The sequence below is a fragment of the Aotus nancymaae genome, unplaced genomic scaffold (genome assembly GCF_030222135.1).
Source record: "Aotus nancymaae isolate 86718 unplaced genomic scaffold, 86718_ANA_hifiasm-v0.15.2.pri h1tg000016l, whole genome shotgun sequence".
Taxonomy (NCBI): Eukaryota; Metazoa; Chordata; class Mammalia; order Primates; family Aotidae; genus Aotus; species Aotus nancymaae.
In genome coordinates, this window is record NW_026988428.1 from 39380598 (window position 1) to 39405759 (window position 25162).

A 25162-nucleotide genomic window follows, 5' to 3' on the forward strand; every position below is an offset into this window, starting at 1 on the left:
TAGAGACGAGCCTGGGCAACAGAATGAGACCCCATCTCTACAAAGTGTTTCTCCACTCAGTTTATTCACTCTCACTTCCTGGGCAACAGAAACCCCATCTCTACTAAATAAATAAGTAGGTGAGGAAACAGTATTTCTCCATTCAGTTCGGTCACTCTCATTTCCCTCAAGATCTATGAAGCATTCCAGGTATATTTTTACCTCTGTATCCTCTGTGGTTCCAGTTCCAGCTGAACTTGTGACAATCCCAAATCGTTCCTTCCTCTTTTTCAGTTTCTCATCATCTTCAGACTATTCAGGAACAAACAAAAGAGTTGAAACAAATTAGCCTCCATTCACCAAGTAAATGGGAATGAAATAACTTACTGGTCACAATGTGCTAACCAACCTTGTGACAAGAACTAATGATCACATAAAGAGATAAGATACAGGCTGGGCATGGTGGCTCACACCTGTAATCCCAGCACTTTGGGAGGCCAACACAGGTAGATCATCTGATGTTGACAGTTCGAGACCAGCCTGACCAACATGGAGAAACCCCGTCTCTACTAAAAATAGAAAATTAGCCAGGCATGGTGGCACATGTCTGCAATCCCAACTACTCGGGAAGCTGAGGCAAGAAAATGGAGGTTGCAGTGAGCTAGACTATGCCATTGCACCCCAGCCTGGGTGATGGCGCGAGACTCTGTCTCTGCCCCCGCCCCCCCCGCCAAAAAGAGTTCAAACCACCTTTTTTTTTTTGGAGACAGAGTCTTACTTCATCACCCAGGCTGGAGTTGAGTGACACAATCTCAGCTCACTGGAACCTGCACCTCCCAAGTAGCTGGGACTATAGGTGCGCACCACCACACCTGGCTAATTTTTGTATTTTTAGTGGAGATGGGGTTTCACTATATTGGCCAGGCTGGTCTCAAACTCCTGAGCTCAAGTGATCTGCCTGCATTGGCCTCCCAAAGTGCTGGGATTAGAGGCATGACCCACCATGCCTGATCAAACAAACTTTTAAAGAATGTCTGTGTGGTGCTTACGAGCTGGATTTATTTTTAAATCTCAAGGAAATTATATTCCTACAGTGTATAGGCAGGCTATGTCTCTAGGTGTCCCAAAACCACGCGGTCAAAAGCAAAGGCAATCAAAAGATCTACAGAAACACAGGAATTTTTCAATGTCTCTACTCTCAACCCCAACCAAAGAGTTGCCTTTGTCCCTGTGGCCACAGCAGCCACCTGTACAAATCAAAAGCAGGGCAGCTATCCAGCTTTCTGTGCTCAATTTGTTTAACTAGTCCAGGTGTCTGAACACAGCAGGCAGGAGGACTGTCTTGGTTTTTCTTTTTAACTCTTTCAGCTTGAGAAAGATGTTCATGTTCTCCCTTTTGCTGCACCTGCTTTCTAGTGAGTAGCAAGGAACCTAAGAAAGAATGATGGCTATCAAGAAGTAAAGAATCCTATATAAGTTATCATTTAATCAGAGTATATTATCAGAATAAACTACTGCCTACACAGTTTTTCTGCCTTTCTCATTATGATCACCAGCAAATCCATAGTGGGTACCTCATTAATGTACTCTATTGTAAAAACATTAAGCCAGGTTCAAAGGAAAAAAGAAGTATTCTTGTCCTTAATAATCATCAATTAAAATAACACTATAGCCATGAACATTTGAGTGCTTAGTATGTGCCAGGTACTGTGTACAGTTCTGTAGATGCAATATCTCATTTACTACTTTTCTTTTTTCCTGAGACGAAGTCTTGCTCTGTCACCCAGGCTGGAGTGCAGTGGCGCCATGTTGGCTCACTGCAACTTCCACCTCTCAGGTTCAAGCTATTCTCTTCTTGCCTCAGCCTCCCCAAGTGTTGAGATTACAGGTGTGAGCCACTGCATCTGGTATCATCTACTTGTTATAATAAGCATATGGAGTAGGCACTATAATTAAATTCATTTAATAAATACGAAAATTGAGGCTTGGAGAAATTGACTTGACCAAAATCTCACAAATAATACCAGGATTGGAACCCAGGACATTTTACTCGAGAATCCACTTTCTTAGCTTTACCCCTCCTCAAGGTATCTCATGTAAGTATTTCTCTGGAAGAACAGTAGGACAATTAAGTACTTAATTCCCAAGGAAGAAGGATCACCAGGACCCTTAGCTAAAAAATTTTGATAAATTTTAATCACCTCACTCAAATAATTGGGTCAACAATACTAGGACCTCTTCTTCTTTCTATCATACCACATACCTAACAATTTATAAGTAACTAAGGACCTAGGGAAAGAACTCCAGTTAGTAATCTTGTACTAAAGTTTTTCTCAGCTGAATCTGTTTTTTGTTCTTTATTTTTTATTTTGAGATGGAGTCTCACTCTGTCACCAAGCTGGAGTGCAGTGGCGTGATCTCGGCTCACTACAACCTCTGCCTCCCGGGTTTAAGTGATTCTCCTGCCTCAGCCTCCTGAGTAGCTGGGACTACAGGACTGTGCCACCATGCCCAGCTAATTTTTATATTTTTAGTAGAGACGGGGTTTCACCACGTTGGCCAGACTGGTCTCCATCTCTTAACCTCATGATCCGCCCGCCTCAGCCTCCCAAAGTGCTGGGATTACAGGCGTGAGCCACCACGCTGGCAGCTGAATCTGTTTCTAATTTTGCCTAACTGGCTATTCCATTTGTTAAGATGTAATTAAAGAATAAGGGGCCAGGCGTGGTGGCTCACGCCTGTAATCCCAGCACTTTGGGAGGCAGAGGCGGGCAGATCACCTGAGGTCAGGAGTTCGAGACCAGCCTAACCAACATGGAGAAACCCCATCTCTACTAAAAATACAAAATAGCCAGGAGTGACGGTGCATGCCTGTAATCCCAGCTACTCAGGAGGCTGAGGCAGGAGAATTGCTGCTGGGAGGCAGAGGTTGCACTGAGCCAAGATCGTGCCACTGCACTCCAGCCTGGGCAACAAAAGCGAACTCCATCTCAAAATAAAAGAATACGGAAGGTTTCCAACAAACATTAAGTCCCACCACATTTTTTACTAACAAAGTCAAGGGAGAAAGTTTTCTTGATTTTTGTCTACTACCACTAAGATAAAGTGAATAGAGGATATAAATGGAGATTTCAAATTGAGAACCTCTAGAATGCTCTAGTTGATACATTCTTCACCAAGTCTCCTGGCCAAGTAGGAAACAGTTTGCAGGAAAATAAATGGAACACACCTTCTTGTGGAGAGGCAAGACTAGACTAGACCAATATCTTGTTAAACTACCATTATAAACTTTTTTCCATTCGATTTAACGCTAGCAATACTCCAGCAAGTTCAAATCGCAGAGGAGGTATGACTTTTGAAACCCAGACATTATATCAGCACAAACCCTGAGGCCATGCCCTCCCTCAACGTATGTCCACTTGGAATGTGCAGGTCAGTTTTGCTCCTCCTGGTTCTTTATTTTGCCATATCCTGAAATGGGAAGTTTGATTTCTCCATGAGTCACCTGCCTTGCTCCCACCTTTTTTAGAGACAGGGCCTTACTCTGTTGCCATGCTGGAGTGCAGTAGCATAATCACAGCTCATTGTAATGTTGAATTCCTGGGCTCAGGTGTTGCTAGGGCTACAGGTATGTGCCATGCCTGGCTAATTTTTTTTTTAATAGAGACAGGGTCTTGCTATGTTGCCCAGGCTGGTTTCAAACTCCTGGACTCAAGCAATCCTTTCAACTTGCCTCCCAAAGTGCTGGGATTACAAGCATGAGCCACCACACCCAGCATAGCTTCCCTTTTTAATAAGATCTTTGGTGCCTCTTCTGGAGATAGAGGCAGAGCATCTGTTCCAAACCCATCAGGGGTTCCAGGGGAAATACAAAACAAAACAATACATCTTTCCCCCACCCTCCACAAATAGCCTGCCTTTCCCTCCCCACCCAGCACCCCTCAGCTCCTCTCCTAAAGCCTCTTTCCTGCTTTCCCTGCAGGGAAAGTACACAACTGGGCCCAGTAAATCAACACAGTTCTAATGATCTCTCTCACTTGACCCTTCTGGCGTGACGGTGTCGCATGGAAACAAATGTACAATAAACTTCACTCCATCTTTAGCTTCTTGCTGACAGGTTTTGATTCATGGGATGGTGAGACCCATCTGAGGGAAATTACCTCAATCAAAACGCATGTCTCTCTGCATTCATCAGGCCAATGCTCCCTCAGGCCATGCTCAAGTGCACAAATTAGGGTTGTGGCATCTGCAGGCAGCAGTGACCCCTCTAGCTCAGTGTCACATGCATTTGCAAACCTTTCCCTTCTTCATCCCTCCCCCACTACCCTCCCTCAAAACCCTCAACTACTAACAAATCTCTTTTTTCTTCCCATGCATACTGTGTGAGAAGAGAAGTGCTTGAATCTGAAGTGTCCTTATTTCCTATCAAATGTATACTCCTAAAAACATATAACTTGCACCCAAAATCAGGAGAAAACTATCCTCACTGGCCAAACACAGGCATTGGACGTTCAGATTAATCCATATATTTCAATTCCTCCCTCCTCTTCCTTTCCAAGATTTAAAACACCAAGCCAACCAACTGACTGACGCCAGTAATTTCAGCATATACAACCCTCATGGCACCTAATACCTGCCTTGTTCACTTTTCTTAAGATTTCATTTATAAAAATGAGAAAGAATTATGCAAAAGAGAAGAAAGTACCTATATAAGAATAGAAAGCAAAGTCTATATATATATATTCCTTTCTTTTTTTTTTTTTGAGACAGGGTCTCACTCTGTCACCCAGGCTGGAGGGTAGTGGTTCGATGTTGACTCACTACAACCTCCACCTCCCAAGCTCAAGGGAGCTTCTCACCTCAGCCCCCCAAGTGGCATAGCTGGGACCACCATGCCAGCTAATTTTTGTGTTTTTTTTGTAGAGAGAGGGTTTCACTATGTTGCCCAGGCTGGTCTTGAACTCCTAAGCTCATGTAATCCACCTGTTTCTGCCTCCCAGCCTCTACCTCCCAAAGTGCTGGGATTATACGAATGAGCCACCGTGCCTAGCCCCAGGGTTTATATTTAATAAAACCAAATACCCTTACTATCATTGTATTTTCCATTATAGAATACAGTTCCAAACTAAGCCCTTGAAAATAATACCTGGAAGAGAAAAGACAGACATTCAAGCCTGCTCCAAGATATAAATTACACGTGTAAAGAGTACTTTGCACACAGGAACTATAAAATATATTCAATAAATTTTAGCTATTATTTTTATTGCTGTATTTCTCCTGGTCCTTGAAACAAAGTTTGAGATCATAATCAAAATGTAAGCTAACAATGCCATTAATTCTTCTAGATAAGAAGTGAAATCATAGTGACCCAGTGTGGTGGTTCACACCTGCTCCCAAGCACTTTGGGAGGCTGAGGTGGGAGGATCACTTGAGCCCAGAAGTTTGAGAACAACCTGGGCAACACAGCGAGACCCCATCTCTAAAAAAAATTTTTTTTTTTTAATTTAGCTGGACATGGTGGTACACACCTGTGGTTCCAGCTACTCGAGAGGCTGATGGAGAAGGATTGCTTGAGCCAAGGAAGTTGAGGCTGCACACACTTTAGCCTGGGCAACAAAGTGAGATCTTGTCTCAAAAATATACAAATACAAATAAATAAATGAGCAAAATCACCAAAGGCTAGTAAGAATCAGATCCATTACCAAGGCAACAAGAAAACTACCTTTAGCTACAAGAAAAATGCATATATATTTGGACAGATGACTAAGGGTTAAAATTTTGGTTGTGGAAGAATAGTTACCAGACAGAATCAGTCTTCTCCACAAAGTCCTATTAACCATCACCATCTTCTTTCTTTCTATTAATATCTCTCTCTTTCTCTTTCTCTCTCTATGCCTTCCAGGTTTAAGTGATTCTTCTGCCTCATCCTCCCAAGTAGCTGGGATTACAGGTGACTGCCACCACACCAGGCTAAGTTTTGTATTGTTAGTAGAGACGGGGTTTCCATGTCAGCCAGGCTGGTCTCGAACTTCTGACCTCAGGTGATCCACCTGCCTCGGCTTCCCAAAGTGCTGGGATTACAGACATGAGCCACTGCGCCCAGCCTTTTTTTTTGAGACAAAGTCTCACTCTGTTGCCCAGGCTGGAGTGCAATGGCACAGTCTCGGCTCACTGCAATTTCCAACTCCCAGTTCAAGTGATTCTCCTGTCTCAGCCTCTTGAGTAGCTGGGATTGCAGGCATGAGCCACCATGTCCAGCTAATTTTTCGTACTTTCAGTCGAGATGGGGTTTCACCATGTTGGCCAGGCTGGTCTCAAATTCCTGACCTCAAGCGATCCACCCACCTCAGCCTCCCAAAGGGTTGGGATTACAGGCTTGAGCCACCATGCCAGGCCAAACAATCTCTTTCTCAGACCTTGAAAACCTGGGCTGCCAGGCTTTACTGATTTCATAGACCCTAATAATTAAAAACTACCAATAGAAGATATCTATATAAGGTAATATATGAGGGGACTGGGCAGGGATCTAACCTCTATCTATGTAGACCCAATCCCAGGTTCTCTAAAGGCCCCTGAGGAATCTCTTTCACTGAATTATGTGACATCAGATTCAATCAACATTTTCAATAGCACTGCAGCCATAAAATTAACTAATTCATTCACTAGTCAAATGATCAACTGAGTAGCTACTTTGGGTCAGGTGCTGGCAATAGAGAAACGAATAAGATAAAGTTAAGGAATAACATCCTTAACTTCACAAGACTTACAAATTCACCAAGTTACTATAGATATGTATACTACTGTTCTTTACATAACTGCATTATGAGGACTCATGCGGGAGTTTTTCCTTCTGGCCCCCAGATCCAAAAGAATTATGCTTTTCTTGGTCAACTTGTTTGTTTTTACCTTGTGAAGCCTGTGAATCACCACAAACTGTCCAACTGTGCTTTCTCTTTCTACTGGCTGCCATAATGTTTGAAGCCAAATGTGTGGCCTGTCTTGTAGCAAGTGATTTTGAATATACAAATGGTCCCCAAATGCTTTGACTTAAGATTTTTCAACTTTACAACGGCAAACAATGCACGCTCAGTAGAAACTTAGCGTACCCATACAACCATTCTGTTTTTCACTTTCAGTATTCAATAAATTACATGAGATATTCAATGCTTTATTATGAAATGGGCTTTGTGTTACATGATTTTTGCCCAACTGCACACTAATATAAGTGTTCTGGTCACATTTAAGGTCAACTAGGCTAAGCTATGATGTTCAGAAGGTTAGGTAAATTAAATGCATTTTTGACTTAAGATGGGTTTTTATCAGGACATAACACCTATTGTAAGGTGAGGAATGTCTGTGTTTCTATTAGAAAAGAGAGGCCAGAGGTATCAAGGTAAGAGAGAAACATGAGATCGAGAGATGAAAAGCAAACACACAGAACCAGAGATAGGAATTTAGAAAACAAGATGAAGTGCAGTTAGGTACAGGGTTGCTGCTGGTCCCTTGAGAATGTACTCCTCCATAAACATAAAGGAATTTATTTTAAAATACTCAATGTCCTAAGAATAAAAAAAGAGGGGAAAGAGTTACCAGGTTATAACTAGAAATTTTAAACTAAGGGTTATTGGCAATGATTTCCATGGCATATATACTGTAGCCAGGAATTAAGTTGCAAAAGGAAGATCAGATGCAACAAATGGCAGCTGAATACCTCAGATGTTTTCGAACGTGTCTGTTCCCTTTTTACAGCAAAGTACCATTACTATGTCTACCCAAAATGGAGTTCTGTTATTTTCTAAACCCAACTTGTGTCTTCAAGATTCAAATTAATAAGAACATTTTTAGAAACTATGTCTAAACATTCTGTGTATACCACAAAAAAAAAAGAAACTTACTAATTTTATCCTAAATACAATAAAGAATACTGCTCCTTGCTTGTGTGCCATGGCTATTTACTCTGCGAGGAGGAGTCTAATTTGATTTAATTAGCACGCCATGGGTTGTGTGCTGAAAGCATTCACCTTCTTCAATCTTATTACCAGTGCCACTCTGGATCATACAAAAAGAAACTAGGATAAACAAAGCAAAGTTAACTCAAGCATAATTAGGGAATTTGAACTCAGTAATTCCCAAGAACACAATGCATGAGTACTTTTACTGGATTCAAATAAGAAACATCGTTATTCTCTGTGACCAAAAGAATTAACCAAGCCAGGCTATTCCTGGTCAGTATAACAAGCTTACTCACTTATCATCCCTCCTTATACCATGTGTGAGAAGCAGAAATTCCAATTAAAAGAGTCCAGTCACAAAAATCCTTACAAGTAGAAAGAGGCATTTCAGGGGAGCTCAGGTACTGCTATTATTTTCCCCTTCAGAAGTCTTTTCCCTAGAATGATGGAAGAGAGGCTGACAGAGAGCTAAGATGGTTATATTTCACAAATATAACAAATAACTGCCCCTCTTTGTGACTGAATTACCATACTAAGATGTTAACAGTTCTCAGGCCAATCTGATTTCTAAGGGGAATGTAAGGTAGCATGGCAAAAAGGAAAACGGAAGCTTTTGGCCACTTTTCCTGAATCTTACTGCCACGTGACTGATGGCAGGATGAAAAGCAGAGCCTGGGGGCTTTCAGGCGATGGTAGATTAATGATGACACGGCCCTGACTTCCCAGAGGTAAAGGTTATGAAACACTCCAGGGTAAGTGAGCTTCCAATTTCATACTTTCAGGATGAATGACAGCAACTGATAGTTATTCTCTTAGAAACACTTTGATGCTTAAAAACACAGCTGTCACCTCTCCTGCCCCAGTTTCTGAAACTGTTTATTCCCGAGCCTTTATGCCAGCCAGATGACAGAACATGGGGTGGTCCCAAAAATCAATGCACAGAGCTTGAGTAGACGAAGGTGAGAGACCAGATTAGCAGCAAGTACACCATCTTAGCAAATAACATGGTGGACACTCCAACACCATCCACACACATACACATAACACACCTACCCAATTTAACCATCTTACCTACTCTCAATAATCTCTTTCAACTGTGAGATCAGTATCAACTTTTAGGGCTGGTAGGGTGCTAGGAACTTTAAAGTTACACCACAATTAGAGACCAGCAAAAATTGTATCTCCTCGTATCTTCACAGGATTTGAAGCCCAAGAACAGTCAGCTCAGAACCAAATGCTCTTCTCACTCACTAGCTTCCACCACTTTTTCTTTCTCTTGTCCAAATCAAGCTCTTTCCCCAACCCCCACTCCTCTTCAACCCCAGAGGAGGTCGTTTCGGTCTTGCTCTAGCTGATTGTAGGACAAAGCAAGGCAGGTGGAGGAAATGAAGGCTTCACACTTGAGACCCCCGGAAATCAAGTTTCTATTAAAAGTCCCCATCTCCCTCCTTTAAAAGCCAAGAAACTGCTGCTTTTAAGGATAAGCGACGCAGAGCTTGGCAGAAATGTCAAGAAATCAATAGACGGAAGCTGAAATTTTTGAGGAGAAGTGAATGCTCTTAGCCAAAACATACAGAAAAGAAAGGACAGTTACCTGACCAATCAGAAATTTAGAGTGAACACTAGGAAAACAGATTCTTTTAATCTGAAGTATTTAAAAATGCAGATTTCTGGCCACAACCCAACCTAATAAATCTACATCTCAAAAGGGCAGGCCTACAGAGCTGTATTTTTTTAAAGGGTCCCCAGGTGATCCTTATGTGCAACCATTATTTCGGGCCAATTTGAAGCAGCTTTGAAAAAATTTAGACCAAACAACTTTTTCTTTTCTTTTTTTTTCCTCCATTTTTTTTTTTTTTATTGCATTTTAGGTTTTGGGGTACGTGTGAAGAACATACAAGATTGTTGCATAGGTACACACATGGCAGTGTGATGTGCTGCCTTCCTCCCTATTACCTATATCTGGCATTTCTCCCCATGCTCTCTCTCCCCAACTCCCCACCCCATGCTGTCCCTCCCCTATTTCCCTTCTAGAGACCCCAGTGTGATGCTCCCCTCCCTGTGTCCATGTGTTCTCATTGTTCAACACCTACCTATGAGTGAGAACATGCGGTGTTTGATTTTATGTTCTTGTGTCAATTTGCTGAGAATGATGGTTTCCAGGTTCATCCATGTCCCTACAAAGGATACGAACTCATCATTTTTGATGGCTGCATAGTATTCCATGGTGTATATGTGCCACATTTTCCCTGTCCAGTCTATCATCGATGGGCATTTGGGTTGGTTCCAGGTCTTTGCTATTGTAAACAGTGCTGCAATGAACATTTGTGTGCATGTGTCCTTATAATAGAACAATTTATAATACTTTGGGCATATACCCAGTAATGCGACTGCTGGGTCAAATGGAATATCTATGTCTAGGTCCTTGAGGAATTGCCACACTGTCTTCCACAATGGTTGAACTAATTTACACTCCCACCAACAGTGTGAAAGTGTTCCTATTTCTCTACATCCTCTCCAGCATCTGTTGTCTCCAGATTTTTTAATGATCACCATTCTAACTGGAGTGAGGTGGTATCTCAATGTAGTTTTGATTTGCATTTCTCTAATGACCAGTGATGATGAGCATTTTTTCATGTTTGTTGGCCTGATGTATGTCTTCTTTTGTACAGTGTCTATTCATGTCCTTTGCCCACTTTTGTATGGGCTTTTTTTTTCTTGTAAATCTGTTTTAGTTCTTTGTAGATTCTGGATATCAGCCCTTTGTCAGATGGGTAGATTGCAAAAATTTTTTCCCATTCTGTTGGTTGGCGATTCACTCTAATGACTGTTTCTTTCGCTGTGCAGCCAAACAACTTTCTAAAATTTCTCATCAAGTCCACATAAGGCTGCCATCCTGCTCCAATTTTCTCCTATAAATGCTAGGGGCATTCCAAACTTTATGCTACCTACAAACAATATTTCAGCTGCAGAGATGTGAGGGGTAAAAAGAGAGCTGTGAAGAAATCACAGAGGACTATGGGTAGCACACTTGTCTCACTGCTCTCCTACAATTCAAATAGAGAAGCAGAGAGAATCTTTCATCATAGTTGAATACAGGAAGAAATATGCCAAAACAAGATCAGGGAACACCACAGTTATGTGGGGAAAAGAAGGAGGCAACTAGGTTGCAGCAGCACACAGACATTTTTTTCCTACAGAACTGATATGAAGGAAAAGGAGGAATTTTTTTTTTTTTTTTTTTTAAACAGAGTTTTGCTCTAGTCACCGAGGCTGGAGTGCAACGGTGCCATCTTGGCTTACTGCAACCTCCCCCTCCCAGGTTCAAGAGATTCTCCTGCCTCAGCCCACCACACCTGGCTAATTTTGTATTTTTAATACAGGCTTGCACCTGTACTCTTGCCAGGGCAACAGGGTGAGACCCCACATCTCTAAAATAAATAAATAAATGAATGAATAAATAAATAATTTTTTTGAGACAGTCTCACTCTGTTGCCCAGGCTGGAGTGTAGTGGCGCAATCTTGGCTCAATGCAACCTCTGCCTCCCGGGTTCAAGCGATTCTCCTGCTTCAGCCTCCCAAGTAGCTGGAATTACAGGCATGCGCCACCACGCCTGGCTAATTTTGTATTTTTAGTAGAGACAGGGTTTCACCATGTTGGCCAGGCTGGTCTAGAACTCCTGACCTCAAGTGATCCACCCGCCTCGGCCTCCCAAAGTGCTGGGATTATAGGCATGAGTCACCATACTGGCCTTTTTTCTTTTTAGACAGGGTCTCTCGCTCTGTCACCCAGGCTGGAGTGCAGTGGCACGATCACAGCTCACTGCAGCCTGGACCTCCCTGACTCAAGCAATCCTCCCACCTCAGCCTTAGAAGTAGCTGGGATTTCAGGCATGCCACCCTGCTCAGCTAATTATTTATTTTTTTGTAGAAACAAGGTCTCACTATGCTGCCCAGGCTGGTCTCAACTCCTGGGCTCAAGTGATCCTCCCACTTTGGCCTCCCAAAAAGTATTGGGATTACAGGCATGAGGCACTGTACCACCTCTGTTCATTTCTAATTGATCCTTCTTTTCACTCACCTCATACCTTAGCATGGATATGATATGCAAATTCTGTAACTGCCTCCTTTATACCCCAATAGACTCCCACCAATAACTACTTTCTATAGTCCAGATCAAGGGGCTGGATATGATGGCTCATACCTGTAATTCCAACACTTTGGGAGGCCAAAATGAGAGGATCATGAGGTCAGTTTGAGACCAGACTGACCAACATGGTGAAACCCCATGCCAGGCATGGTGGCAGGCACCTGTAATCCCAGCTACTCAGGAGACGGAGGGAAGAGAATCACTTGAACCCAGGAAGTGGAGGCTGCAGTGAGCTGAGATTGCATCATATGACTCCAGACTGGTGACAAGAGTGAAAGACTCCCTCAAAATAAATTAATTAATTAAATAACATCCAGATAAAGCATTTCAAATATAATCTTCTCAGTTACACATCTCCCTGTTAGGGATTTCCAGATTTAATATTTGTTGTAAACTCCAAATAAATAACACCCTAAAAACACATTTCTATTTCTTTTCTTTTTTTTTGGGAGACCGAGTCTCACTCTGTCACCCAGGCTGGAGTGCAGTGGCATGATCTCGGTTCACTGCAACCTCCGCCTCCTGGGTTCAAGCAATTCTTCTGCCTCAGCCTCCCAAGTAGCTGGGATTATAGGTGCGTGCTACCACGCCTGGTTAATCTTTTGTATTTTTAGTAGAGACAGGGTTTCACTGTGTTAGCCAGAATGGTCTCGATCTCCTGACCTCGTGATCTGCTCACCTTGGCCTCCTAAAGTGCTGGGATTACAGGCGTGAGCCACACGCCTGGTCACACATTTCTATTTCTGTCCTAAGAATCTGCTCTGGAAATTAAAAAGTTATTATTTTTTTAAACATGAAAAAAGATGGCCAAGCACAGTGGTGTGGCTCACACCTGTAATCCAAGCATTTTAGGAAGCAGAGGTGGGCAGATCACCTGAAGTCAGAAGTTTGAGACCAGCCTGGCCAACATGGCAAAACTCCGCCTCTACCAAAACTACAAAAGTTAGCCAGGTGTGGTGGTGTATACCTGTAGTTCCAGCTACTCAGGAGGCTGAGGCAGGAGAATTGCTTAAACCCAGGAATCAGAGATTGCAGTGAGTTGAGGTCACGCCACTGCACTCCAGCGTGGGCAACAGAGAGAGACTGTCTCAAAAAATAAAAAAAAAATAATAAAAGAAAGAGTAGCAAAGGAAAGGGAGAGGAAGAAAGGAGTTCAAATTTTCTAGATTTTAACAAAAGATTTCATATTATATTAAAAATGGGTCTTTGCTTATTTACAAACATCACCACCAAGTATCCCCCTTAAAATATCTCCAATTTGATGTCCTGCCTCACCCCTACTTCCAGCTCCAAAATACTATGGGATCTGACATCCTTCAGTTATCAGTTATGCAACTCTGCTATTTTGGTGCGTGTATAAGAAAATGAACTATCCTATATTGTTCAATCTAATTTTAATTGAATCCACATGTATAAAATTTTACCTCTCCTTATCAATGCCAACCCAAAGAACAATATTACTCAAGTGTTAGCCTCTCAAGTATTAACATACATATTATTCCCATTCTGCTATAGCTCTCACAACATGAGGAGCTTTTAACCAAAATTTCCTATCAAAAAAATTAAATCACATACACATATACAAAAAACTCCTTCCCCAACACCACTTTATTTCCTCCCATACAGACTTTAAAGGATATACAATTGTCCCTCAGTATGCAAGAAGGATTGGTTTCAGGACCACCCCTGCCCCACCTACAGATACCAAAACCTCTGGGTGCTCAAGTCCTTTATACAAAATGACATAAGGCTAGGTGCAGCAGCTTCTGCCTGTAATCTAAGCACTTTGAGAGGCAGAAGGACTGCTTGAGCCCAGGAGTTTGAGACCAGCTTGGGCAAAATAAGGAGACCTTGTCGCTGCAAAATAAAATTAGCTGGGCATGGTGGTGCATGCCTGTGGTCCGAGCTACTTGCGGGGGATGACGTGGGATTATTTGAGCCCAGGAGGTGGAGCAGGCTGCAGTAAGCCATGATCTGGACTGCAGCACTCCATAGAGTGAGACAGCATCTTTAAACAAACAAAAAAAAAAAGGCATAGTATTTGCATATAACCTATGCTCATCCTCTTGTATACTTTAAATCATCTCTAGAGTACTTATACCTAATACAATGTAAATGTTATATAAATAGTTGTTATATTTGTCTTATACTGTTTTACTTGTATTATTTTTTATAGTTATATTTTTCTTCCCCCCAAATACTTTTGATCCAGATGTGGAACCCATGGATACAGAGGGCTAGTATACTTGGATTCAGAGAGCTCACATTTCACCACAGCTGGAGAGAGTATCTGGGAGTGTGGATAGATACTGCTTCACTTAGAAACGCCAGGCCAACTACCTATCACCTGAAAATTAGATATACAACCAGATATAATGTAATTTTAAAAATTATTTCCTTATGTAATAAGAGTGGTGCTTTCAAAAGAAAAAAGAAAAAACTCTCATCCAGAGAATAAGCCTATTTCAAGAACTAGGCTGGCAAAAACAACTGAACATACTGAAAAGTAAAACAGACTTAACAGAATCCAGCACTCCTTTCTCTTTCAGGGTGTATTTACTTTTGTGGCAAAGACTACCAGGGGGCCACAGAAAGCATAAAACTTGTTTTTTATCAAAGTCATCAGTTCTGACATGTTAGATGAAGGAATACAAAGACATTATGGAGGGGTATTGAGCAGAGGAAATAGAAAAGAGTTTTTCTTACTACAAATTTCTTTACCTGAAGTTCTCCAGTTGCAAATTCAATGAATAAAATCAGAAAGAAATAGATAAAATTAAAAGGTACAAGAGCTTAATGGTCTCAGCCATGCACCTTTAGGGAAGTCTAATCATCTAACAGAACTCTTCCCAAATACCCAGTTTATAATAAATATAAGGCAAGGCACCAGCCATGAATGTTGACATAGCATCAAAAATCTCACCTTGCTTCCCTAGATTTTAAAAGCTTCCTCTGAAAATGTTCGATTTGTATTTCTAACATCTCTTGTCCAATTTTTTCCTCATACATTGGATAGGTAAAAAGTATGCGTTGAAGGATTAGGGAATTGTGGGGCAGTAGAAAGAGAAGTTGAGGCCGGGCGCGGTGGCTCAAGCCTGTAATCCCAGCACTTTGGGAGGCCGAGGCGGGTGGATCACGAGGTCGGGAGATCAAGACTATCCTGGTCAACATTGTGAACCCCCGTCTCTACTAATACAAAAAAATTAGCTGGGCACGGTGGCGCGTGCCTGTAATCCCAGCTACTCAGGAGGCTGAGGCAGGAGAATTGCCTGACCCCAGGAGGCGGAGGTTGCGGTGAGCCGAGATCGTGCCATTGCACTCCAGCCTGGGTAACAAGAGCGAGACTCCGTCTCAAAAAAAAAAAAAAAAAAAAAAAAAAGAAAGAGAAGTTGAGCAAAGAAAAACCTGTCTTCTACTTCTCTGGTTGAAATTAGAAACACTGTCAAGAGCCCTAGACAAGACAGAGAAAAATTCGATTGTCTCTTCACTCTTCCAAATTCCTATAACCAAGTGGTTCAACAGCAGATGAATGGCACAAATAATAACATCATTGATCGGAATCATAATAAAAGGAAGTGAGAAGTGTGGGTATGGGGAAAACTGGGAAGGAAGGGAGATGATGTATTTGTGCTACAGACAAAAGACAAGTTCTGTTCCTCAGCAGGGAGAAATGAAGAATCAGATGATGGGATAAACTGAGGTCAGAGAGTTTCCTCCACTATTTCCTCTTCATCTTCTTCTTATTATTATTCTTCTTATTATTATTATTATACTTTGAGACCAAGTCTCTGTTGCCCAGGCTGGAGTGCAGTGGCATGATCTCAGCTCACTGTTATCTCCACCTCCTGGGTTCAAGTGATTCTCGTGCTTCAGCCTCCCAAGTAGCTGGGACTACAGGAGTGAGCCACCACGCCCAGCTCATTTTTGTATTTTTAGTAGAGATGGGGTTTCACCATGTTGGCCAGACTGGTCTCAAACTCCTGACTCAGGTGATCCACCCGCCTTGGCCTCCCAAAGTGCTGGGATTACAGGCTAAGCCATCACGTCTGTCATGTTTCCTCTTTAAACAGCTCCTTTGCCACGCCCTCAAAGTTTGTTCCATTGGGCGGGTTGGAGAAAGTAGTGTATGTTTTTTATATTAAACGGGAGGAGACAGAGAGAAAAAAAAATAGATATAAGATTATACATTGTATCTCTCCTTGAAAAGGCCCAATATTTATTTTCAAAGTATCAAGAATTAAAAGGGAATGTAAAGGAGTGGTTAAATATTTGTTTAGTCTTAAAAATGCTCCAAGAAATGTTATCTAAGAAAGCCTGAAAACTAAGTGAGGTTGAGTTTTAGCTTTCCCTGAAATTTATCTTCTAAGGTATCTACTCTCAATTGCTATCTCTATTTCTATCTAACATAGAGTTATCTTCTTTTCTTGCTGGTTAATCCAAGTTGAAAAGAACACAATTCTTCAGCTGGAAGAAGGATTTTTGGGAAAACTGATAACCTAGGATGAAGGACTTGGGAAATTCCCCCAAATGCTCTTGATCATGAGGTGTCAATGGCTGAGGGAGCCTACACTGAGTTTTGTTTTTTCCACTTACAATTCTACTATCTGTGTTTTTCTTGGTCCTATGTATATGAGAAAGAAATGGAGAATTACATTTCACACTAAGCCTAAGCACTGCTGCTTGAGTATATTTGAATAGTACCCAAATTCACTAAGCAGGCTAGTTTTCCAACTTATTCTGGGATCTAATTTTTCTACCCCTACTTCCTTTAAAGATATTCTACCACCAGGCTTGGTAGCTCACATCTGTAATCCCAGCACTTTGGGAGGCCGAGGCAGGCAGATCACCTGAGCTTGGGAATTCAAGACCAGCCTGATCAACATGGAGAAACCCCATCTCTACTAAAAATACAAATTAGCTGGGCGTGGTGATGCATGCCCCTATTCCCAGATACTAGGGAGACTGAGGCAGGAGAATCACTTGAACCTGGGAGGTGGAGGTTGTAGCAGGCTGAAATCATGCCATTGCACTCCAGCCTGAGCAACAAGATCAAAGCTCCACCTCAAAAAAAAAAAAAAAAGGAGTGGGGGAGGGAAAAAAAAAGATATTCTACCAATCACACCTGTAATCCCAGCACTTTGGGAGCCAAGGCAGGTGGATCACGAGGTCACAAATTTGAGACCAACCTGGCCAACATGATGAAACTCAGCTCTACTAAAAATACAAAAATTGGCCAGGCATGGTGGCTCATGCCTATACTCCCAGCACTTTGGGAAGCCGAGGAGTGTAGATCATGAAGTCAGGAGTTCAAGACCAGCCTGGCCAGCATGGTGAAACCCCATCTCTACTAAAAATACAAAAAATTAGCCGGGCATGGTGGCGTGCACCTATAGTCTCAGCTACTCAGGAGGCTGAGGCAGGAGAATTGCTTGAAGCCAGCAGGCAGAGGTTGCAGTGAGCCGAGACTGCATCATTGCACTCCAGCCTGTGTAACAGAGACTCCATCTTAAAAAAAAAAAAAAGAGGCCGGGCACAGTGGCTCATGCCTATAATCCCAGCACATTGGGAGGCCGAGGCCGGTGGATCACGAGGTCAAGAGATCGAGACTATCCTGGTCAACATGGTGAAACCCCGTCTCTACTAAAAATACAAAAATTAGCTGGGCATGGTGGTGCATGCCTGTAGTCCCAGCTACTCAGGAGGCTGAGGCAGGAGAATTGCTTGAACCCAGGAGGCGGAGGTTGCGGTGAGCCGAGATTGCGCCATTGCACTCCAGCCTGGGTAACAAGAGCGAAACTCCGTCTCAAAAAATAATAATAATAAATAAATAAATAAATAAAAGAAAAGAAAAAGAAAAATTAGCAGGGTGTGGTGGCGGGCATCTGTAATCCCAGCTACTCAGGAAGCTGAGGCAGGAGAATAGTTTGAACCCGGGAGGCAGAGGTTGCAGTTGGCCAAGATCGCACCATTCATTGCACTGTATCCTGGGCAAGAGTAACATTCTGTCCCCCCACCAAAAAAAAGATATTCTACCAAACTCTTCACCATAGCTTATGGTCCCTTAGGTTTATAAAGTTCCACGTTGGTAATGTCCTATGCATGGCCCCATCGTTCTTCCTTTAGAAAAGGTTTATATAGCCATACTTAAACTAACAAAACCTAATTACAGACCCTCTGAGAAGGTTGGTCACCAACTTCTAAATCCATAGTACAATAAGTAGTCCCTCTTATATGAGGGAGATACATGCCAAGACTCCCTGAAACCTCAAATAGCACCAAACCCAATATATACTATGTTTTTATCTGTAAGTTTATTTTATAAATTAGATACAATAAGAGATTAATAGCAATAATAAAATAGAACAGGCCAGGAATGGTGACCCAAGCCTGTAATCCCAGCACTTTGGGAGGCCAAGGTGGGAGATCACTTGAGCCCAAGAGTTTGAGACCTGCTTGGGTAACACAGCAAGATCTTGTCTCTACAAAAAAATTAAAAACTTAGCCTGGTGTGTTGGTGTGTGCCTGTAGTCCCAGCTACTCAGGAGGCTGAGATGGGAGGATCCTTTGAGCCCGGGAGGTGGAGGCTACAAGGAGCTGTGATCATGCCACTGAACTCCAGCCTGAGCAAGAGAGCAAGACCTTGCCTCAAAATAAAAACACAGCTGGACGCAGTGGCTCATGCCTGGAATCCCAGCACTTTGAGAAGCCAAGTCAAGCAGATCACAAGGTCAGGAGTTCGAGACCAGCCTGGCCAATATAGTGAAACCCCGACTCTACTAAAAATACAAAAAAAAATCAGCACAGCTACTCGGGAGGCTGAGGTAGGAGAATTGCTTGAACCCAGAAGGTGGAGGTTGCAGTGAGCCGAGATCGCACCACTGCACTCCAGCCTGGGCGACAAAGCAAAACTCCGCCTCAAACAAAGAAAAAAAAAGAGCTGGGCATAGTGGCACGAGCGCCTGTAATCCCAGCTACTTGGGAGGCTGAGGCAGGAGAATCACTTGAACCCGAAAGGTAGAGGTTGGAGTGAGCTGAGATCGCACCATTACACTCCAGCCTGGGCAACAAGAGTAAAACTCCGTCTCAAAAAAAAAAATTTATAACAAATTACAACGATATGCCAGCATCACTACTCTTGTTCATTAGGGCCAATATTAAGGAAAATAACAGTTACTTCAACACAAGCATTGCTCTAATGGGGAAGTAGTAGGGATATGCTTGACAGAGGGATGATTCACATACCCAAGCAGGACAGGGCAAGATTTTATCATGCTATTCAGAACAGTGTGCAATTTAAAACTTATAAACTGGTTGTTTCTAGAATTTTCCATTTAATATTTTAGGACTGTGGTTAACCAAGGGTAACTAAAACAACAGAAAGCACACCCACAGATAAGGGAGGACTGCTGTATGATCTTCTATCTCTAGAAGACAATAGGCTCTCCAGAAGAGAGTGAATTGAAAACAGCCTGCCTTCATTTAGCTACAATGAAATCTATATGCTAGAAGACTGGTGCCCTTCTGTACTTTGAATTGACTTTGTCTCAGCTTCCTCTTTGGTACTTCAATACAGTTAAGTGACAAGCTCCTCAAAAACAAGGCAGGTCCAGTATCTCTCTCATTATGAAGTGGTTCATCTCCTATCAATGGTGATAAAAAATGTAATACAAAAGACTCATGAAAATTATCACTGCAACTACCCAAGAATATTCTAGTCATCAGCCTCATCAACAAGAAGACTGTTGGTAGAGGCATGGTTTCTTTTCAACCTTTTTATATTCTTTTTTGTTGTTCAGGTAGGGTCTTGCTTTGTTGCCCAGGTTGAAGTGCAGTGGTGCCATCATGGCTTATTGCAGCCTTGACCTCCTGGACTCAAGCAATGCTTCCACCTCAGCCTTTCAAGGAACTAGGACTACAGGCACTCACCACCATGCCTGGCTATTTTTATTTTGTGTTAGAGATAGGGTCTTATTATGTTGCCTAGGCTGGTCTCGAACTCCTGGGATCAAGTGATACCCCAAAGTACTAGAGCTAGGATTAAAAGTGTGAGCCTCTGTGCCCAGCCTAAACCTTTTATATTGTGACACTATGCTAACACAGACCATATCCATCAGGAAAGAAGAGTGGCAAAAATCATAAACCTAGGAAAAGTATCCTTCAGGGTTTACTGACTTTAAGATGACTCTTTAGGGCAGTTATCTATATGAAGGGCTATTAGTAGAAAAACTCTGGTAATATTCTAATAGAAAAAAAAAGAAGATATACTAAGGTCGATAGGGATAAAAGATGGTTGTACCTTCTAATAGTAATCAAGAATCAGTAACATATAACCTGCTCACATTCCTGGGGAAGGAGGAGAGTATCAACCACATTCCAGTTTTCTGCTTAGTGCCTGGGATTAGACTTGTTTTGTTTTTTAAATACCTCCGTAGACGGATTTCTTATAATGTCCTAAAAGTATGAAGTTTTTCCTTCCCAAAGGTGCCAATGTTTGAAAAAAAAAAAAAAAAACACTCCATTCAAAGCAGCACAGCAATTAATACTACAGCACTAAGCTCAGACTTAGTTTTTACCAAAACTGATATCCTCTGACTACAAGTATATTAACTGACCTGGCTTTATTCCCTCTATCCATTTCTCACTCTTTTCTTTCTTTTTTAAATTTTTTTTATGAAGACGGGGTCTCGCTCCGTCACTCAGGCTGATGTGCAGTGGTATGAACATGGCTCACTGCAGTCTCCACCTCTTGGGCTCAAGCAATTCTCCCATCTCAGTCTCCTAAGTACCAGGACCACAGGCATGTGCCATACTGCACCTGGCTAATTTGTTTTTACTTTTTATAGAAGACCAGGGCTCACTATGTTACCCAGGCTTCACTCCTTTCAAAGATGAGTTTCTGGCCAGGTGCAGTGGCTCACGCCTGTAACCTCAGAACTTTGGGAGGCTGAGGCTGGCAGATTGCTTGAGTCCAGGAGTTCAAGACCAGCCTGGGCAACATGGTGAAACCCAATACTACAAAAAATACTAAAATTAGCTGGGTGTGGTGGTGCATGCCTATAGTCCCAGAGACTCAAGAGGCTGAGGCAGGAGGATCACATGAGCCTAGGAGGTTGAGGCCGTAGTGAGCTGTCACTGTGCCACTGCACTCCAGCCTGGGTGAAAAGAGTGAGACCCTGTCTCAAAAAAAAAAAAAAAAAAGGTTTCCTATATGCCAGGCTAAGTTCTGTCCTTCACTAATAGCACTGACCCAAACACTATTTCTCTTGGGAGGCATGGCAAACAGATAGAGACAAAACAACCAGTCAATCAAAAAACAGAAAACCTAGCTGGTGATCAATCAGAACAAACCAGGTAGATGTTATTTATCTGAGTTTTGTTTTGCTGGAGGGGTATGGAAGGTTTATTAGTACACAATCACCATGAGGCTTATGAGAAAAGGCATGCCACTCTATCCTCAAATGGTCCTAAGAGTTGAAAGGGACAATTTACAGCCTCTTATGTAAAATATGTCTGTAAATGCCAATGCCATTCTTTGCTTTGTCACTTTCCATTAGCCTAAACCAATAGGATTCTATTCACTGAGACTTGCGCTAGAAACATGAACGAACAGACTTTTCTTGGGCAGAGGGAAAAGGAGATGATGATTTAGGAAAGGCTGTGGGGAAGAGGGAGAGAGATTTCTTTACATTCCTGTGTAGTTCTGACATGTGTATAGTATACTCGTGGAGCTGAAAACTGAAATATATAAATAGTTATGCAAAAGTCAGCCTAGGAAAAATAGCAGAGACACAGGTTTCTTAAATCTGTAATATGTTCAAGCCATAAATCTAAAATATGAAGAGAAGATGAGAAGATTATGACAATTTAGAAAAAAAAATCAGGGGCCGGGCGTGGTGGCTCACGCCTGTAATCCCAGCATTTGGGAGGCCGAGGAGGGTGGATCACAAGGTCAAGAAATCGAGATCATCCTGGTCAACATGGTGAAACCCCGTCTCTACTAAACATACAAAAAATTAGCTGGGCATAGTGGCGCGTGCCTGTAATCCCAGCTACTCAGGAGGCTGAGGCAGGAGAATTGCCTGAACCCAGGAGGCGGAGGTTGCGGTGAGCCAAGATCGAGCCACTGTACTCCAGCCTGGGTAACAAGAGCAAAACTCCATCTCCCAAAAAAAAAAAAAAAAAAAAAAAAAAAAAGGCGGGGCACAGTGGCTAACACCTGTAATCCCAGCACTTTGGGAGGCTGAGGCAGGAGGATCACTTGAGCCCAGGAGTTGGAGACCAGCCTGGGTAACATGGTGAGACCCTATCTCTAAAAAAAAAAAAAAAGAGTAAAAAAGAAATCAATCATAAACATTATTCAATCTATACCTCAATTTGCTCTCACATACTTCCTCTCTTTATTCATATACTACATTGATCAGTAGCCAAGTCCACTAAAGAGAAATCAGCAAATAAGCAGGGCCATAAGTTGGATCAAGTAGATAAACCCTGTACAATGGAGATGACAAAAAGTGGGTTTCTCATTGTCTTGTTTAGAATACTGGATAGAGAAGAGGCTACACTATTTGCTAACCTCCACTATTTGCACCACATCTAACTGAATCTGTGCCTAAACAATTATCCAACTTAAAGACAAGTGACCAAATTATATAGAAGGCTACGCTGGCACCCAGAATCCCAGGATGAGGTGGACAAAAGTATGCTCATCTGAGCCAGGCACAGTGGCTCACGCCTATAATCCCATCACTCTGGGAGGCAGAGGCAGGCAGATCACCTAAGGTTGGGAGTTTGAGACCAGCCTAACCAACATGGAGAAACTCCATCTCTACTAAAGATATAAAAATCAGCCAGGTGTGGTGGCACATGCCTGTAATCCCAGCTCTTGGAAGGCTGAGGCAGGAGAATTGCTTGAACCTGGGAGGCAGAGGTTGCAGTGAGCCGAGATGGCGTCATTGCACTCCAGTCTGGGCAACAAGAGTGAAACTCTGTCTCAAAAAAATTAAAAAAGTATGCTCATCTGGCAGTTTCGTAAACACAAACTTAACCTTGTCACTAACCTCAGCCAACCAAACAAACTCTAGGTAGCAACTCATTCTGGCAATAAATAGTTAACCACAAGAACTAGGCAACTCTCACCAGACAATGTACCCAGCTGCAATTCCAGGATGTAGAACGAGAACACTAAGTTCTAGAAAAAAAAAATCCTTATTTTTCTTATTTCTTACTCCCTTTCCTCCAACTTTGCTCCCTTCATCGATTTACTCTGAAATGGCTTATATTTTCTACAATTATTTATGAAAGCTGTGTAGGAGATATAAGCTAGATATAAGTTGTCCAATACAGTAGCCACTAGCCACAAATGGCTTTGTAAAATAAGTTTTATTGGGCAATGCTGGTCTAGACAGCAAAACATCAGCATTTCTGGGACACTGATCGTTTATGGGACAAAATAAACCAAACTGTTTAAATAAGGATGGTTCTGAAAATCAAGATTTACAAACAACATAAATAGGACCTATACTCAAAGAGGACATCTCAAAAAGTCTCAAACTGGCTGGGGGCAATGGCTCACACCTGTAATCCCAGCACTTTAGGAGGCTGAGGTGGGTGAATCACAAGGTCAGGAGTTCAAGACCAGTCTGGCCAGCATAGTGAAATCATCTCTACTAAAAATACAAATAATTAGCTGGGCATGGTGGCACGCACTTACAATCCCAGCACTTTGGGAGGCCAAGGTGGGTGGATCACCTGAGGTCAGGAGTTTGAGACCAGTCTGACCAACATGGAAAAACCCCATCTTTACTAAAAATACAAAAATTAGCTGGGTGTGGTGGCACATGCCTGCAATCCCAGCTACTCAGGCACCCGAGGCAGGAGAATCACTTGAATCTGGAAGACGGAGATTGCGGTGAGCTGAGATTGTGCCATTGCACTCCAGCCTGGGCAACAAGAGCGAAACTCAGTCTCAACAACAACAACAAAAAAGATTAAAAAAAACACAAGTAACCTAAATGGAAGAAAGATGGAACAAAGTCGTACACAAGTGTTCCACAGTGGTACAGTAATGATTACTTTCAATGTTTAGCCTACTTGGGAGGCTGAGGCAAGAGAACTGCTTGAACCCATAGGCAGGGGTTTCCAGCCTGGGTGACAAAGAGAGACTCTGTCTAAAAAAGAAAAAAATCTCCAAGTGAAGTAGTCCCTGGAAACCATATATATTCTACTAAAGTGCTACTTAGTCTGCCTCCTGGTGCTAGTTTTCAAACTGTTTCTTACTAGTTGGTAAAAGTCCAGAAATTGAAAATGTTTAGAAACTTTCAGAATAATTTAATACTGTTGTAGCATTTTAATTGTATTGTATACAAGTATCACTCTGCAATAATAAATTTTTAAAACTAGTTTTTTGCCACAGATAATTTCAGAAGCACTACTCTAGCACATATGCAAATAAAAAATATGCTATACACATTGACAATCAATGTTATTAGAGAAGGAAGCTCATAGCCAGAGTTCTGCCAATTACCATTATTATATTACAACCTTCCAGAGACTTAAAATGGGAGCTGAAATTTCATCAATGATCAACTAAAACTAAAACTGATACAAGTTAACTGAATTTTAAGGCCATAAAGCCAATTTACCAACAGAACTGAACTAAGAAAAAAGGAAGAAAACTAACATTTATTGAGGATCAAAGTATCACTATTAGGTAATTTCAAATACTGTATACAATTCTTTTTTTAAAGACAGAGTCTAGGCCATGTGCGGTGGCTCACGCCTGTAATCCCTGCACTTTAAGAGGCCAAGATGGGTGGATCACTTGAGGCCAAAAGTTCTAGACTAGCTTGGGCAACATGAAGAAACCCCACCTCTACTAAAAACGCAAAAATAAGCTGCACCTGGTGGTACACTCCCATATTTTTAGCTACTCAGGAGGGCAAGGTGGGAAAATCACTTGAACCCAGGAGGCAGACGTTGTACCACTGCACTCCAAGCCTGGATGACAGAACAAGACCCTGTCTCAGAAAAAAAAAAAGACCAGGGTCTTACTCTGTCACCCAGGCCACTGTGCAATGTCACT

General features: G+C 42.1%; 1 protein-coding gene across 4 annotated transcripts in view; it reads right to left on the reverse strand.

Moving 5' to 3' along the window:
* The window catches only part of SARNP (SAP domain containing ribonucleoprotein), a 67522-nt gene that overhangs the window by 9634 nt on the left and 32726 nt on the right, over positions 1–25162 (reverse strand). For all 4 annotated transcript variants that reach the window (XR_001107159.3, XM_012450396.3, XM_064377194.1 and 1 more), the window contains exon 10: positions 202–291. Coding sequence is in view for 3 of the 4 variants with exons in the window: in XM_012450396.3 (XP_012305819.1) it covers positions 202–291 (90 nt within the window). In the remaining variant the exon portion in view is untranslated. The remainder of the gene's footprint in view (positions 1–201; positions 292–25162) is intronic.